Source organism: Mastomys coucha, chromosome X (assembly GCF_008632895.1).
Source record: "Mastomys coucha isolate ucsf_1 chromosome X, UCSF_Mcou_1, whole genome shotgun sequence".
In the NCBI taxonomy this organism is placed as follows: Eukaryota; Metazoa; Chordata; class Mammalia; order Rodentia; family Muridae; genus Mastomys; species Mastomys coucha.
The window spans coordinates 134,595,757-134,611,985 of record NC_045030.1 but is presented as its reverse complement, the minus strand read 5'-3'; the positions used below and the strand labels follow the sequence as shown (position 1 = coordinate 134,611,985).

The 16,229-nt window shown below is 33.7% G+C and overlaps 1 protein-coding gene across 1 annotated transcript in view; it reads right to left on the bottom strand.

The window, feature by feature from the left end:
• The window catches only part of Col4a5 (collagen type IV alpha 5 chain), a 186,436-nt gene that overhangs the window by 55,765 nt on the left and 114,442 nt on the right, over nt 1–16,229 (bottom strand). Inside the window, exons 26-31 of the mRNA XM_031377745.1 lie at nt 15,867–15,959; nt 15,622–15,726; nt 13,757–13,854; nt 12,142–12,292; nt 2,525–2,638; nt 828–995 (exon numbers count right to left, since the gene is read on the bottom strand). Of these exons, the coding sequence (XP_031233605.1) occupies nt 828–995; nt 2,525–2,638; nt 12,142–12,292; nt 13,757–13,854; nt 15,622–15,726; nt 15,867–15,959 (729 nt within the window). The remainder of the gene's footprint in view (nt 1–827; nt 996–2,524; nt 2,639–12,141; nt 12,293–13,756; nt 13,855–15,621; nt 15,727–15,866; nt 15,960–16,229) is intronic.

Here is a 16,229-nt window from a genome sequence, read left to right as displayed (position 1 = left end):
CTCTCCTTCCCTCCCTCTGTCTCCCTCTACCTCCCTCCCTCCTTCCTTCCCTTCTTCCCTCCTTGCCTTCCTTCCTCCTTCCCTCTCTCCACATTCTCCCTGTCCCTCCCTCCGAAAGCACGTTTTAATTTTTATTTTATGTGTATGGTATTTTGGCTGAATATGTCTGTGCTGTGCACCATGTACATTAGTACCCCCAGAGGCCAGAAGAAGGCACTTGATCCCCTGGGACTGGAATTACAGACAGTTGGGAGCTGCCTTGTGAGGGCTGGGAATCCAACCCCAGTTCTCTTAACCAGCCAGTGATTTTTTAACCCCTGAGATATCTCTTCAGGACCTCATTTTTATCTCGTGAAATTCTTTCTTTGGGAAGCCACTTGCAATGGAAGGATGATAAAGAGATGAGTAGAAGCATTATGAGTGATTAGATGTCACATGAGCTAAAGAATACCCAAGTGTTAGAAAAGTGTCATAGAGTTAGATTCTTCAACTCTAATCATTCTTATTAGAGTCATATGAATTATAGAAAATAATCTGTTAAAGGCACCCCTTGATTTCTGACCCACAGAATCTTAAGCAAAATGTTTGAAAAGTTACTTTTAACAATCACATTTTGGATCCTTTATTATATAGTAATATATAACTGGTACTGTCACACAGTATAAAAAAGTATAGTGAAAACAACAACAGAGTTTCCAACACTCATACACTTAACATTCTTCCTTAATAGATAGTGTAAATTCATAAAATTCAATATGAAAATGATTTTTCAGTCATATTAATATTAGTTTCATTGTTCCACAGTCAGACAGATTATTAAACATTACCTTGAAATCCAGGGACACCTGCTTTTCCAGGGAGACCAGGTGATCCTGGAGGCCCTACAAGACCAGGGGCTCCAGGGAGCCCTGGACTACCTCTTTCTCCAGGGAGTCCTGGAACATCAAACCCAGGAGGTCCTGGGTCTCCCTTCTCTCCTGGAATCCCATGTAAGCCTAGTTAACAACATATTAACATTATAAGTATTGATGCAATCTCCACATGATGGATCTGGTTATTTTTCTAGCAAAGAATCTTAAAAATGAACATATATATTGAGAGTCCATTGTATAATTTTTATGTTTTTTTGTTAACTGCTGAATACAATTGATATTAAAGCCTACAGCAAAGAAAATATTTACAGGCAAATATATGAAGGTGAATGAAAAGTTATTAACTACAACTGTTCTGATACTATGCAGTCTTTATGCTCCTGGGGGTGGAAGAGAGCAGTATACAAATAGAATAGTAGATGTTTTGACAAAAAAATTACAAGGTATTAGCTATAGTTTAAAATAAATATTACAATTTTATATTTTATTCAAATGCTTGTTAACAGTGTTTTAAATTTTCATGCAGCTCTCATGTAAGAATTCAAAATGCTTCTACAGAGCCATGTGCTTTTTCAAACTAAAAGAAACAACAAAATACAAAAGAAGTGATAAAATCATTACATCATTCTTTGTGAAATACCAGTTTAAGTCTGTAATAATCAAAACTAAAAATACTTTTTTCTTCAAGATTCCACTTCTATGCAGGTTGGGCAGTGTGGTTTTGTTTTCATTTTGGTTTTTTGTTCTTTTTTTCATGAACGATGAAGCAACTATTTATAGCAACCTCATTCAAAACGTAACTCCAAGTTTTCTTATGTTTCAATCAGTAATGCATGCCAGGGGCCATAAAAAAGTACAATGTGCCTTCAAATTGAGTTTTAAAATAGTACATGAATAAAAATAACCCTTTGGGGTGTTTTATATTTTTAACTACAGTTTTCAAACTCTTAATGCAATAACCAACAACATACCTGGTGTCATTTAAGGTGTTCAATATATGTGCATCTGAATTGTGTTCAATTTTCTAATGTGTTCATACAAATTAAAAAGACAAATGTTCCATGTTTGTTTTCACTTTATGAACTATTACAATATTCAAAATAACAAAATGCAGGGATGAGAATGTCCCTTACTCTACCTGAGTAAATAGTGTGAACTCACTCAGAATCGACAATTAGTACAGACTCTCATACAAATATACAACAGCCATATGATTCTTTATCTGTGGAGGCAAAGCCATAAGCTACATATTTACAAAACCCTTTCAAGTATCTAACTGAAAAAAGAGCAGCTTAGTGTGCTCAGTTACAAAGTTATTCCCAGTATAGGAGCAAAAAGGGAGATCAACTTTATTCTTTGGTCTGAAATAATAAGCACGAACAGTTTGAGGTCTATGTTTTTAAAACTCTGTATTGTTCAATGATTATATGGTAATGGTAACTATAATTTCCAATTTTTATTATTAGAATAGATGGATTTTTAGGTGAACAGAAGGGAGAAAATCAAGTAATAAATTAGCTCTTATGCTGTGATCTATAATTTACAATTTGATAAAATTATATACATACACGGACTACCTCTTTAATCACATTACTGGAAGACATTCATATACACTGCAAATCTTATAACAGGCACATTTACTGTAATCTTACCTGGTTGGCCTATTGGCCCTGGAGTCCCTGGTGGTCCTGGTGGTCCCTGAAGACCAATTCCTGGTAGCCCTGGAGGCCCTATTGGTCCAGGTTGTCCATTTGGCCCAACATCACCTTTTGTAAAAAGCACAGTTTACATATTGAAAATAACCATAGTTTTTTCCCTTTTCCATTATTTTTCTCTCATACAATGCATCCCAAACAGCAGTTTTTGCCTCTTCCAGTACTTCCCCTTTCACCCAGATCCACTGCTCTTCTGTTCCCCTTCAGAAAAGAGAAGGCCTCCCTGGAGTATCAACCAAACATGGCAGAACAAGATGCAATAAGACTAGTTTACCCAGGAAGAAAAGGACGAGTACCCAAAGCAGAAAGCCCATTCGTAGTTGAAGTCTTATTTAACACAAGGCCAGAAGTCAATGTCGGTGCTTGTTTTGACTTCTCAAAACAGCAACAAGATTATAATCTACTTCATACTGGATAACTCTTTGGTTATAAAAATATAGTTTTTAGTCACTTAAGCCTTAAGCAGATAAATTTCAACATCTTCCTTTTTATTAACTTGAGTTTATGGCTGAAAATGTGCTCAAGATTCTCCCAACCTGCCTGCAATATTTTGTCATTTGATACTTCATTCTCTGAGTTTCCTATCACTCACACTTTTCAAAATTATTACATCTATTAAGATTTGCTTAGGGATCATTGAGGAATTTAAGAGCCAGAAGTCAGGAATGTCCAGAGAAAATCAGTATCTTCTGGATATGACAGGACAGCTGTACTTAGGGACTCAACAGTAGCTGCAGTTACCTGTACACGATCAAATCAATCAATCGTCCTGCTAAGTAGTGGGTGAGGGGGAGAAGGGCTTATGTGCCTCCATTCCTAGTATAGGAGCTATTGGCAATTGATGGCTTCTAGGGAAGGGAATGCCAATTTTCTTTAAGGGTGTATGGCCTGTGGTATGTTGTTCCTGTTCTAATAGACATGAGTATATGAGACATACTCATTGGACCTAGTGGGTTACTTTTTAAAATGACATAAAATTGGGAGGCACAGAGAAGTGAAGGACAGATCTTAAGGCCATTATAGGCAAGATTCAGAAAACTACATAATATGTATGAATTTTTATAAAACTAATAAAAACATTGTATTTTTAAAAACCTATTCTTTCATCACACACTTGGATGAGTTTTGAGAAATGTGTACAGTTGTAAAATTGCCACTAAAATCTAAATTTAGAACCATTTCACCAATTCTCAAAAGGACCAGTGATCAGTTGTTGATCCTCTCCACATGCCAATTTTCTTGCAACTACTATGCTACTTTATTTTTTACAGGTTTTCCATTTCCAGAATGTCACAAATGCAATCATGTAGTATGTAGCTTCTTGAGTATGTCTTTTTTCCCACTTAATGTGATGCATTTGAGATTCATTTATGTGTTGTGTATACAGACATCCAATCATTTTAGCACTGTTTGTTGAAAAGATTTATTTTCCTATTGAAACTGTGTAAATTTTTGAAAGATACATGTTGGACTATGATTTATGTCAGCAGTTAGAATGTATGTCTAGCATGCATGAGGTCCTGGACTTGATTCCTAACTCCACATATTGACTATTCCCTTGTATAAATACACTACATTGTGTTAGTCCTTGTGGTTTGATTGACATCTGGGCTGTTTCCAATTCTTGTTGGTTATGAATAAATCTCCTAGGAACATAGACTTACAGATTTTTATGCAAAGCGTCAGAGTTTTCTTTAATAAATACCTAGAAATGAGTTTGCTGTTTCAAAGAGTAAGACTATGTTTTACTTTCAAATATACTGGCACATTTTCAAAGTGGAATGAAGCTCTTTGGTCCTGTGCTGGAAATTGAAGTAGCTGCACTGTTTGGGATTCTAACTAGCTGTGTGCAAGACTCTATTATTCTACATACTAGTTGGCAATTTTCCTTCTTCTTGAGAAGAAAGCTAATTTTTATAATTATGTATCTATCTCATTGTTGCTTAAACCTATATTTTGCAGGTGACTGTATTGAAGATTCTTACATGCATTTGCCTGCCATTTGAATGCTTTTTGGGGAGAAATATAAATATATTTAAATTGTTGCCAACATTTTTCAACTCTACTTTTAAATTTGGCAAATGGTTTCTGATTGTTGAGTTTTAAGGATTTGCATATATTATGCTTACAAACACTTTGTTAGACTCATGATATGAAAATATTTTATTTTAGTGAAGTCCAAATTAGCCATTTTTTGTTTAATGGCTTTTCGTGTCCTAGCCAACAATTCTTTGTCTAGGTTATGATCATAAGGATTTTTGTTCTATGCTTTCACTTAAAAGAAAACTAAATTTGACTATATACCAGTGTTTACACTATCTATGAGCAGAGAATTTGTTTTATTTTCAAATCACATGGTACTTAATATTGATTATCAACTTAACAGGATTTAGAGCTAAGCCTCTAAACAGGCCTGTAGGGAAATATTTAAATTAGGTTAAGATGAGATGATCCACCCTAAAAGTGGCTGGCACTATTCAATGGGCTATGGTCCCTGACTATGAAAAGGAGAAAATGAACCAAGTACAAATGCCCACCTCTCTTTGCTTCCTAATTATGGATGTGATAGGAAGAGCTGCCTTAAGCTCTTGTTCTCACACCATCTCCTTCTTGATGCACTGTACCTTAGAACTGTGAACAGAAATAAATTCTTCTCTAAGTTTATTTTCTCAGTTATTTTGTTGCATTGATGAGAGAAGCAGATTACATACTCAAAGAGAGAAGTTATAACAAATAATGGTCCACTAAATCTAAAAGACTGTTTGACTTTTACCAAAAAAAGTTGCAGTTCTTGTGTTCTAGAAGTTTTAGGTTTTGAAACTTTATGTGTGGGTCTATAATCTGTTCTGAGTTAAAATTTGTAAAATGTGGAGGTTCATTTGCTTTGTTTCCTTGTTTCATGTTCACCTATACAATAATAGCTTTTGTACTATTTGTTAGAAGTTTCTTTTTCTATTGAAATGTCAATATGTGAAAAACATTTTTGTGGAGATAAAATTTACCTCAGTGCATGCTTAGCATACAAGAGTGCTTGGATTTTATCTCCAGCTCTGCACACACAGAAAATCAAAGACAATTCTATTTCTAGACCTATGTGTCAGCATGCCATATATTACAAGATATATTAGTCACTTTAAGACTGTATTAAGTCTTCAAATCAAATACTTTGAATTCTCTAACATAGAACTTTCTTAATTTGTTTTGGCTACTGTAAGGTGTTCACTTTTTCGTGTAAATGTTTGAATAATTACAAACTTCTGCTGTGTTTTTCTTAAGGGTACAATTAGTCTATGCATTAATTTAAACAGAATTGTTATCTTAAGGAAATTAGGCCTGCCAGTATATTGGTATAATATATCACTTTATTTATATTTATTTGGCTCATGTCATTGGTATTTTGTAGTTCTTTAACATATAAACACTGCACTTATTGTTAGAGATATAATATATGTCAGAACATTATGATACTTGCTGCTATTTTAAATATTAATTTTTGTCTAATTCTAATTGGTAAAATTTCACGTTGTTTTGTACAGTGGCCCTAATACTTATACTGTAAAATTAACTTTCTATTCCAAATGTTTTATGTAAGATAATTTTCTAAATATAAAGTCAAATCATGTATGAATAGAAAATTTCTTCCTTTTCAATCTCTATGCTTTTAATTTATTCATTTTAACTTATAACAATAGCTAAATATTTCTAGTATAATAATGGATTTTTGGCAAACAACTTTTTGTTGTAATCTATTTTTTGGATGAAAGTATTCAGTATTTCACCATCAATCATACTGGATTAAGCTTTTTATAAATGATATAAGACTTATGCTAAAATACTTTGTCATAAAAAGGAGCTTTGGAATTTCAACATTGGTGACAAATTGGTTTTTATTTTCTTTTTCTGAAGTAGGGCTTCCCACTGCCCTTCTGAGTGGCCTGAAACGAAGTACTAGAATATCCTTGAACTTGAGGCAATCCATCTGCCTCAACCTACCATATGCTGACTCTTTAGGCCGACTAACAGGTTTTCTTGAGTTCATAATTTTCTAAAAGTATTTTTTTCAGAAATTGATGTTGAATTTTATCAAATAATTTCAACAATATTTCAAGTGCATAGAAGCAATTGTGTGGACTGTTGAAATAGCAAATTATACTGAATACTTTTCAGATATCAGAGCAGCTGGTATCTCAAGATAATGATGGTCATGAAAGTCATGCTAGACTTTCTTTTTAAATATTGTAATATTTGATGTGTTATTGTCATTTGGCAAAATTCTTACCTATTTGTTCTTCAGAGATTTTGGCTTATAACTTAGGTATTTTTTTGTTGTTGTAATTTTTTGTCTATTTGTTTATTTGTTTGTTTTTCTGCCTGGTTTTGATATTAGAGGAATTCTACCCTTATAGCCATTGGGAAGTGAACAATCAACAATATTCTACCAGGGAGGAAGCTGTGTAGAGATTTATTATTGCTTTTTAGAATGTTTGATACAAATTCCCAGAGATGTTACCTAGAATTATTTTTGTACCCATCAACATAATGTCAAGAGTAAGTACTGTGCATACTAATTAGATGAAGGTGGGAACTAAAAAGCACCTAATGATGGACATAGCAGCATTACAGTTTTCTATCTGCAATTCTGTATTTGCCCTATTTAAAAGAACTGCTGAAATTCTATAAACTTAGAATATTTAAAATACATTTTTCCTTATATTTCAAACTTACTTTTCAAATTTATAATATTTATAATTCTAACTCACATTAAAATATTATAGATTAGGTGTTCATTTTATGAGATCATTTACTCATATCAAATTTGAAAGAATTCCTTCATTCTTTACTGATTAATGAAAACACTATTGTAAAATCCTAAGTTTCTGTAGGGACATATGTATGCTTCAGAACACTTTTGCTGCTGCAGTTGTTATTCCTGCACAGGTTCACAATTTCATAATATCAGTGACATTTTAACATGAATTAATGTGTATTTGGTAAACACTAAGGTTTTAAAATCAGTTATATAAAGTGCTTCTGAATTATCACTTAAATTCTCATTGAAATGATTTATATTTATAAATGGGGATAATTGACAACACCCAGCCTTCGAACTAACATGTAGGATTTTTTAAAAACAATTTTAAAATGTCAAGTTATTAATAATAGTTTATAGTTTCCTCATAAATATACTGGCATATTTTTTGATTTTGAAAAATGAAGCACATTTTGTTACTATCAAAAGTTTTTAATTTTAACATATCCAAATAAATCATTTCATTTGTCATGGTACTTTCTTTATTATTTCTCTTGATTAAAATATCCTTTCAAAAGACTCAGGCAAATTGTTACATCCTATACCTCTGAAAGACCTAAAACGAGATCCTGAAAAAAAGTAATGTAAGAGGTAAACAGATTGCTCCCAAAGTCATCTTTTTTATTCTTTTTTAGTATAATTAAGTTGTGATATTCAGGCTTAAGCATAATTTCTATATCATCATGTGTATTATTAACTTTTAAAATTTATTGCTGGTGTCCATACTATTTTGAAAAATGACATGCTAATTTATTTTTTATAGTTAAGTCACTGAGTTTCAAAATCTGATATTTGATCCAAATATGTCTAATAATTGAAGATTTTGGAGACATTGGCTCTGCACATACTATACAAGTAATTTACCACTGAGCATAAACCACAACCATGTTGGGTAAATTTGTTATTGTAGTCTGCTAGCTAAGTTCTGACAATAATAAATTGATTCAAAACTTTATTGGCATACTCATCCATAAAAGTTACCACTGAGAGAACTACCATCATAGCAATGCTATCTATGTCAGCAGTTCTCAACCTGTGGGTCACGACTCCTTTGCGGGCTGCATATAAGATATCCTGCATAACATATATTTCTATTACCATTCATAATACTAGCAAAATTACACTTATTAATTAGAAACAAAATAATTTTGTGGTTGGGGGTCACCACAACATGAGGAATTGTATTAAAAGGTCACAGCATTAGGAAGGTTGAAAACAAATGATCTAGATTATTTTTTTAATAATACAGAGCAACTTCTTGAGATTTTTTTCAAGAGCATAGTTTATGCCTTTGTGTTTCTAGTGACTCAATTATTATACTGTATGGAAAATGAATATAAATGCTAGACAAATAAAGGATTTTCATAGAAAAAAATGCCCAAATACTAATTCTTCTAGAATGTTAAAAACTATACTTGAAGCAGGACCCAATGACTTGCACCTTAAAATCTCATCATTGGGAGATGGAAACAGGAGAATAATGAGTTTAAGACCAAGCTGGGCTACATAGAGAGACCTTGTCAGAAAACAAAAACAAAACCAAAAACAAACAATAAAGCGAAACATTCCAAACTCTACTGGGATTTTACTATTAAAAATATAGAAATCCAGCTGGGCAGTGGTGTTGCATGCATTTAATCCCAGCACTTGGGAGGCGGAGGCAAGCAGATTTCTGAGTTCGAGGCCAGCCTCGTCTACAGAGTGAGATCTAGGACAGCCAGGGCTACACAGAGGAGAAACCCTGTCTCGAAAAACCAATATATATATATATATATATATATATATATATATAAAATCCTAAATTTCCTTCAAAATTTCAAGCAAATGCATGGTAAAAAAAGTTCATGTTTCAAATAGACTCTAGTTCATTTCTTCATAAAAACATGTCTCAAAACAATTAATGGGTATCTTTCGTAAAAGACTATCAGTAGATTATCATCCAGAATATTTGATTTGTAATTTTTAACCATGAGCTTATAGTTGAGAAAGATAAAGTATTGGGAAACACTACAACTTTGAGTGATTGACAGCCACTCAAAATTGTTTAGTCAAAAATATATAGGTATTAATAAAAGAATTTTCTTAAGAAGTTATCTCAGACTATTTTGGGAATTTTCACAACAAAATGCATTCTGGCTAAGATTAAGCTGAGATATATATTGATTTAATGAAAATCAATTCAACATGATTTGGGAATATAAATTTAATTTAGACAATTCTCTAAAATATTTATCATGAGAATTCTATTCTTTGCAAATTGAACAGTGAAATAAAATCAGTGAAGCTAGTTATGTTAAACCTATTCCTTTTTATATTTAAAGATATCAAGTTCAAGGAGATTAAAGTAGTAGAGATGTGGGGAAATGATATCAACTGTAAACAGGGAAAATGAGACTCTTAAATGATAGTTAATTCACTCACAGTAGGGCCACATACATTTGAACTATGTTGAGAAGAAAGACAGGCAAAGTACATAGTATAGTTTATAATTTTTAACAAGAAAAGTATATATATATATATATATATATATATGTATGTATGTATATATCCATCCATGTAAACAATGCGATCCTAGTTAAAGGACAGTGAAACAGATGAGTGAACCAGGATTGGCAGCACAGCAAAGGACACATCTATACACAGTATTTGATGTGATAGAAATGGCCAAATAATCTACTGTTTGGCTTCTATTTTATATAAGTAATATAAATACAAAGTATTTGAGATTAATGACAGTATAGGTCAGAATGTCTTGACAGTGCCTCACAGGTACATATGTGTCTTAGATGACACAAAATTATAATAATAGGTAGCATAAATACAACGATAAAATCAAAACTTTGTATCCAAATACTATAGAAATACAAATAGGCAACCAACACAGGAATAAAATACTCCCAGGTTTACTCTAAAAATGACAAGTATTGAGGGTATACTAGGAACACTTTTAAGTTAAGGCACAACACAGTCCATCAATCCAAACTGGCAAATATTTGAATGTCTAAATAATCCACAAGAGTGGATAAAAATCTGGCCATCCTATGTAGTTAGAGAAATTAAATTAAATTTGTAATTTATGATACTACCACAAAGCAAGCTAAACGTTAATCTTGGGGAGAATCATGATTAACTGAAAAGGTTATATCAGTTGAAAATGTTATATCAGTGTAAATTTTAAAGTGGCGAAAGATCTAATAGTTTCTTATACAACTGAGCACACTTATGAGCACAATTCTAATCTTTATATATATAAGCATACTCAAAGCATATATCCACCAAAAGACTCAGAGAACTCTTCAAACAGCTTCTCCCATAATACTCAGCAACTTGATACAGTTGAATCCTAACAATGGCATCTTCAAGAATTTACTAGAAATAAGAACTAGTAAGGGTAGTTTTGTAAAAACATGCTCAGTGAAAGATATTTAATAAGAATGTACATATTGCATGATTCCACATACAAGGATTCAAGGACAGACAGAACCTTCATAACGATATTGGAAATTGGAATAAGGACGTGTGTGTGTGTGTGTGTGTGTGTGTGTGTGTGTGTGTGTGTGTGCGTGTACCAGAACTTTGAGCATGGCAAGAAAATTCATTTCCAATGAGCTGCATCCCAAGCTCTGAAATATATCATATTAGATTGTGTTTGTCAATACATGTGTGGATTTTATATAGAAATAAACACATAGGCAGCTTTGGGATGAGTATTAGGAAAGAGAAGAACAGTACTTTTGCAACTTGTTTTGATATTCATCAAAAAGAAATTATTATGTAGAGAGATGGATAGGTGGACAGAGAGATGACAAAATATGTATAATAAAACATTCACCATAGAACATCAGTGATGGGTGTATATAGCAGTCATGGTATTATTGCCTTTTATACCTTGTATTATACATAATATTTCCATTTCTGGGGCCAAGGAATGAATCCAGGTCTTTTAACATATTAGGCTAGTTTCCTACCATAGAGCTCTATCTCTACCAATTACATCTGCAGTATTTTACTTAAAAATAATTTTGAATGAAACGAAATTTATATATAGGGCCTAAGCAGCAGGCAGATAGCCATTTGATGTATAGTTCTTTGTAATGTTTCTGTGTATTTGAAATTCTACAGTGGAATGTTTTAAAGTATACTCATAAATCAACTTACTTCCACCAGGCCAGAAAAAGCTAGGAGTTTTTTTTGTTTGTTGTTGTTTTTGTTTGTTTTGTTTTGTTTTAACCATAGTTGGGAAGGGGTTGGAAGAAACAAGTGCTTCATTCATTGTTGGTAGGAGTGGAAAATGGCTCACAGAGAGAGACATTTCATATTACCCATAGACGCTATAACCTTTTACTGAGAAAATTAATTTTTGCTACTCTAATCTGCTATTGTACCTGCACACATCTAAATAACACGTGTGGTATTATTTGTAATCACAAAAGATCGGCAAAAATTCATTCCTACAAATAGTATCTGATAGTATACCCATGTAATTCAATAGACCAATGAGTTCTTTTAAATGTAAATTACATGGAGTAATTCTTAAATTATAAATCATACAAAACAAGTAAATCAAAAGACAAGAGGGAATTATATCCTCTGTTTGGAAAAATGGAAAAAAAAACCTAGTGGAATATAAATGAATTTAAAACAGTGGCAGACAGTCATCATGGCTTTCCAAATTACCTTTTCCAAAGGTTTCAACATCAATGAGAGTTCAAAACAAATTGAAAAGTAGCAAGAGCCTCCATACCTTTTGGTCCAGGTAGCCCATCCAAGCCAGTGCGTCCTGGAGGACCTGGAGGTCCTGGGAAACCACGATCACCTTTTGGACCAGGTGTTCCTTTGAAACCTGGGAATCCTGGTGGCCCAGGTGGCCCAGGTAACCCAAATCCTGGCTCTCCCTTAAGCATACACATAACAAAACACAACGAAAAGTCCCGTGACTTTCCTGATGCTTACCATTTACTACAGAGAATTTAAAACATTGAATACAAATATTTTTTCTTCTATAGTAAGGAGAGGATAATTAAATTAAAAATAATGGGCATGTTAGAGAGAATAACTGGAAGGATCAGAAATAGGGTTTAGTAAAAGCAAATTAAATGAGTTGAATTGTTTTCAAAGTGCAAAAGTTAACTGAAAAGCAAGGGATTAAACAACTCTCTACTCAAGTGAGGGAAGGTGAATATGACTAAGAATTAGATAATCCAAATAATTATTTTTAACATGACTAAGTCTTATAATGCCATTGTGGTTTCTGCATAAAATTTCCATTTAGTTAGATATGAATGATGAAGCATTTGTAAGTGAAATGATGTAATTTTGAGAATTGGGTTAAATGAGACCACCTGCTTCCTGAAAAATAGGAAAAGATCAAGGAAGTATTATTATAATCTTAGCAATTTTGTACCTGGCTGACACAAATGTGTCATTACATTATTTCTTGGGCTTCTGTGTTTATTTGAAAATGTTCATTATAAAATAAAAACAAGCCAAAAGAGATGTAGTTTTTTTCATGAGAGTCTGACAGCTGTTTTTCAGTGAGGAAAACAAAAAGGATGAAACCCAGTGAGATTAAATCATTTAAGCACAAAAAATTCAGGAAGAGTAGGGATAATTACATGCTGCAACAGTTTGCTCAAAGCTGACTGAAAAGTGTTTGAGCTTAAATAAGATACAATGGAAGAAATATAAAGGGAGTTATTTATTAGTAGTATCAAATAACAGTGATTTGGTTTATGTATATTTAATGGAATTAGGACAGAGGAAACAATACAGGAAGGGCTTGATATATTCACACAATTTTACCAATCATCACATATGTACAAGTATGAAATGGGTTATTATTTGTATACATAAATACAGGCCAAGCTGCTCACTGAATTCTTTCATGTAATCCAACAACCTACCAGTCTAAAACAAGGTCAGAAACCTTTTGAATTTGAGTATTAAGTTCTATTAAAGATGGTTTGGGATTGGTTATTTTTAAATGAAAATATAGCTAAGTATTATCATTATAATAAAGACTTGGGGCGATGTCTAAAATGAAAAGGAACTGGGACTAAGGACTATAGAGAAGACAGAAAAATGAAAAGGGGGGGAAATTAAAATGTTCCAGACTGGGGCTGGAGAGATGGCTCAGATATTGAGTGCTCTTGTAGAGAATCCAGGTTCGATTCCCAGCACCCACATGGTAGTTAACAGTTGTCTGTGACTTCAGTTCCAGGGCAGCTGAGGCCCTCTTCTGACCTCCACAGTCACCACACCAGGGACCCACATGGTGCACATACATACACATGCAGACAAATCACTCACACACATAAAAACTAAAAATAAATAAATCCTTTTTAAAAACTGTTTCAGACCTTTGGTCCTGGAAAGCCTGGTGACCCAGGAGGCCCTTCTGGACCCATTCTTCCAGGGGCCCCAGGAGCTCCTGGAGGTCCTGGAATTCCTGGAAAACCTGTAAAATAGAAAATCATTGTTTTTAACCCACAGAAAGAATAAGATTTAAGATAGGTAGTCACGTTCTCATCTCCCTAATCATGCTTTATATACTGACATGTTAAAAGTACAGGAACATTGACTGTTGTGTCAATATTTTTGGAGCTGAAGGGTTTGCAGCCCTTTAGGACGAATAACAATATGAACTAACTAGTACCCTCAGAGCTCTCAGGGACTAAACTACCAACCAAGGAGTACACAAGGTAGGGGTCATGGCTCCAGCTGCATGTATAGCAGAGGATGGCCTAGTTGGTCATCAATGGGAGGAGAGGACCTTGGCCCTGTGAAGGTTCTATGTCCCAGTGTAGGGGAATGCCAGGGCAGGAAGCAGGAGAGGGTGGGGTGGTGAGCAGGGGAAGGAGGAGGGGACAGGGTTTTTTTGTTTTTGTTTATTTTATTTTATTTTATTTTATTTTTGGAGGGGAAACTGGGAAAGGAGATATCATATGACATGTAAATAAAGAAAATATCTAATAAAAATAAATTAAAAAAAGAAAATATCTAATAAAAATAAAGATACTTTAGCATGGGTTCACTACTTGGCTGAGGACAGATTGGGTGCTCCAGCCCATCTTTTCACACCCACAAACAGCCTAACTCCCAGGAGGTCTGTCCAAAAAAATTACAGGAACATTCTGTATGATCACTTAGAATTAGGCCTACTAGGCATCTGAGATTCTCTCAAATACCTTATCCTGTCATTTCCACAAAGTAATGACTGTAAAAGAAATTATGCTCTTCTGAAGTATATAACATATCAGATTACATGTAGTGAATCAATGCCATTCATAAATACAGACCTTCCCTTCTGCTTAAATTGTGATGAAATATGACAGAATGGCAAAGATATACTTCTACAGATGAGCTGGATGCAACTGTGTGTAATATATAAGCATTAACGCATAAAATCAAATCTGTAATTTATATAAAAAAATTGGTAGAAGTAAGGAGTTGTCATCACCCAAAGGTGCTGTCCTGCTATTCATAAGAATAAATTCTGGGAGGAGTAAAGCACAACTGTAGAAAAAACTAAAAATATCAATAAATCAAGGGTGTATTTTACTTGGAATAAAATATTGCATATGTATATCGTGATTCTGTTTTCTGATTAATAGAATCCATTAATTCAATACAAATCTATGTACTTCTTGCTACACTTCTGGGAACTATTCAAAGCTCTAAGAATACAATGATGAATATAAATGTAGTAATTCCCATGATGTTCTTTAGCACATGAATCATTTTGCATCTCTCATCTCTCAAATGTAGATTGTTTCATCACTAGATTGTTTTAGGAAATGAACTCCAGGTTCAGTGAGAGATCCTGTCTCCAAAATTTGGGTGCAAAGAATGACTTTTCTTCTTTAATGTTTATTTTTATTTCAATTTTATGTGCATAGGTGTTTTGTCTGCATATATGTACACGAACCAGGTATGTGCCTAGTGCCGTAAGAAACCAGAGGAGAGCATTGAATCCATTAGACCTAGAGAGTTAAGAGTGGTTAGGAGCTGCCATGGAGATTCTAAGAATTAAATTCTGGTGTTCTGGAAGAGCAAGTAGTGCTCTTAGTCACTGAGCCATCTCTGCAGCCCCAGTGTGACTTTTCATATACAGATTTTAAATGGTATATACCAAAAAAGTTACATCTACTTTTTTATATATGATGAAATAATAGTATTTTACTAACCAGGTAATCTACACTGCCCAATACCTCATCCTACATACCTTTAGGACCGGGTGGTCCAGGAAGCCCAATCCCAGGGATACCTGGTTCTCCCTTGCTACCAGGTATTCCTGGCAGGCCTGGTTGGCCTGGAGGTCCAGGATCACCTACAAAAACAAACAAACAAACAAAAAACCAAAACAAACAAACAAACAAACAAAAAACAGCACTGTAAGTATGTGGAACATCCACAAGAAAGAATTTCAGTGATGAGGTTGTTTTGAAATAAAATAAATTCTTCACATACCTGGAAGACCCACTTCACCATCTCTGCCTGGATTACCTGGCAAGCCAGGTTTTCCTGGCTGGGTTATGGTCTGGCCTGGATCACCTTTAGGACCTGCAAACAAATGGAACACTCCCAATGAGAATCATTTATTTGACTAACAATTCCACTTTGTATATTCTAGGAACGTATCAAACAGAAGGATAAAATTTCAAAAAAAGGAAAAAAAGCACATGATGCTTCCATGATTGAGGATATTTGATAAACTAATTTTAGATGTCAGCCTGACTAGATTAAAGGATATTCAGATAGCTGATAAAATAGTTATCCCTGCTTTATGCCTATGGCCCATGATTCCAGAACAGAAATATATTTAAATCAGTG